At 51.2% G+C, this 1,422-nt stretch overlaps 1 protein-coding gene across 1 annotated transcript; it reads right to left on the bottom strand.

The window, feature by feature from the left end:
• Nucleotides 1-506: 506 nt before the first annotated feature.
• Nucleotides 507-938, bottom strand: LOC308434425 (small ribosomal subunit protein uS19-like; the record flags this gene model as incomplete). The annotated part of the gene is made up of 1 exon (XM_080934695.1): nucleotides 507-938. The coding sequence occupies exon 1, from the start codon at nucleotides 864-866 to the stop codon at nucleotides 507-509; it is 360 nt and encodes a 119-aa protein (XP_080790821.1). The 5' UTR covers nucleotides 867-938.
• Between the last annotated feature and the right edge of the window lie 484 nt (nucleotides 939-1,422).

Here is a 1,422-nt window from a genome sequence, read left to right as displayed (position 1 = left end):
TGAACATGTATGCTGGAGTGTGAGGGCTTATGCTGGGATGTCTACCTCAGTTCTCCAGAGTAAACAAAAAATTGAGACAGGGCTTCCCACTGGACAAGAGACCATCTACAGTGAAGGAACCTGTCCCCAACTGTCCAGTGCTGGGATTTTAGACATAAGTCATCACATCTGAATTTTTGACATTGGTCCTCGGATCCAAACTCTGATTCTCACCCACCACGCTGCCTTCCCACCCGCTTTCTAACAAGGCTGGATGAAATTTCCCCTGCGTTTGGGTTTACAATCAACCGCCTATTTTGACCTCCTCTTTTAAAAATGGAAGGACTCTTAACATGAGATTATCTTCATAGTTTTTTTTTTTTGTCCAATAATTAACTTTTAGATGCACAGTTTAATACTGTGTGTGTTCATATGGCCGCCCTGTGAGCAGGACTATCACCCAGAAAAGCACCTTCGTGCTTCCTTTTTTTTTTTTTTTTTTTTTTTTTTTCCAAAATAATGAGTCTTTATTGGCCTCCGCTACTTGAGGGAAAGAAGTGGGTGGCACCAGTACCGGGCGGGCCTTGCTTCACGGGCTTGTAGGTGATGGAGAACGCGCCCAGGTAGTGACCGATCATCTCTGGTTTGATCTCCACCTGGTTGAAGGTCTTGCCGTTGTACACACCCACCATGCTGCAGACCATCTCAGGCAGAATGATCAAGTCCCTCAGGTGGGTCTTTACCACCTCGGGCTTCTCCGTGGGTGGCGCCTCCTTCTTGGCCTTTCTCAAGCGCTTGAGCAGTGAGTGCTGCTTCCGCCTCAGGCCACGGTTCAGACGCCGCCTCTGGAGGGCGCTATACAGCTGCATCAGCTGCTCATAGGACATGTCCAGCAGTTGATCGAGGTCCACGCCACGGTAGGTGAACTTGCGGAAGGTCCGCTTCTTCTTCTGCTCCACTTCAGCCTGCGTGAGCGCTTGAGTTGGGGTTAGCAGGGGCTCGCCATCCTTTCCCGGGAGCCCCCGGGGGCGGGGGGGGGGGCGGACTGAGCAGGCTGTGCTCCAGCCCGGTAAGGCTGCGCGCTCCCGGCTCCCACCTTCGTGCTTCTTATGGTTAGCCTCTCTGACTCTGTCTCCAGGTAATCGCATGTGTGTTTTCTCCCGCTACACAACTCCTGTGTTGGATTCTTTGCCAAATGAAATAGTGACGGCAAGAACTACGGTGGCTGGCTTGACAGTTAACCGAGCACATCTGGGAAGAAGGAAGTCAACTGGGAAATCCCCTTCATCCTATTGGCCTGTGAGCAGCTCTGTGCATAGTTCTCTTGATGGCTAACCGATGTAGGAGGCCCCAGGCCACACTGAGCAATGGCCTTGGATTTTATAAGAAAGCTGAAAAGCCATAAAGAACAAGTCAGGAAGCGACTGTCCTCTGTGGCTACAG

The sequence above is a fragment of the Micromys minutus genome, assembly GCF_963924665.1.
Source record: "Micromys minutus genome assembly, chromosome: 21".
Lineage (NCBI taxonomy): Eukaryota > Metazoa > Chordata > Mammalia > Rodentia > Muridae > Micromys > Micromys minutus.
Note: the sequence above shows the minus strand (reverse complement) of the source record. Positions and strands in the feature narration are given on the sequence as shown.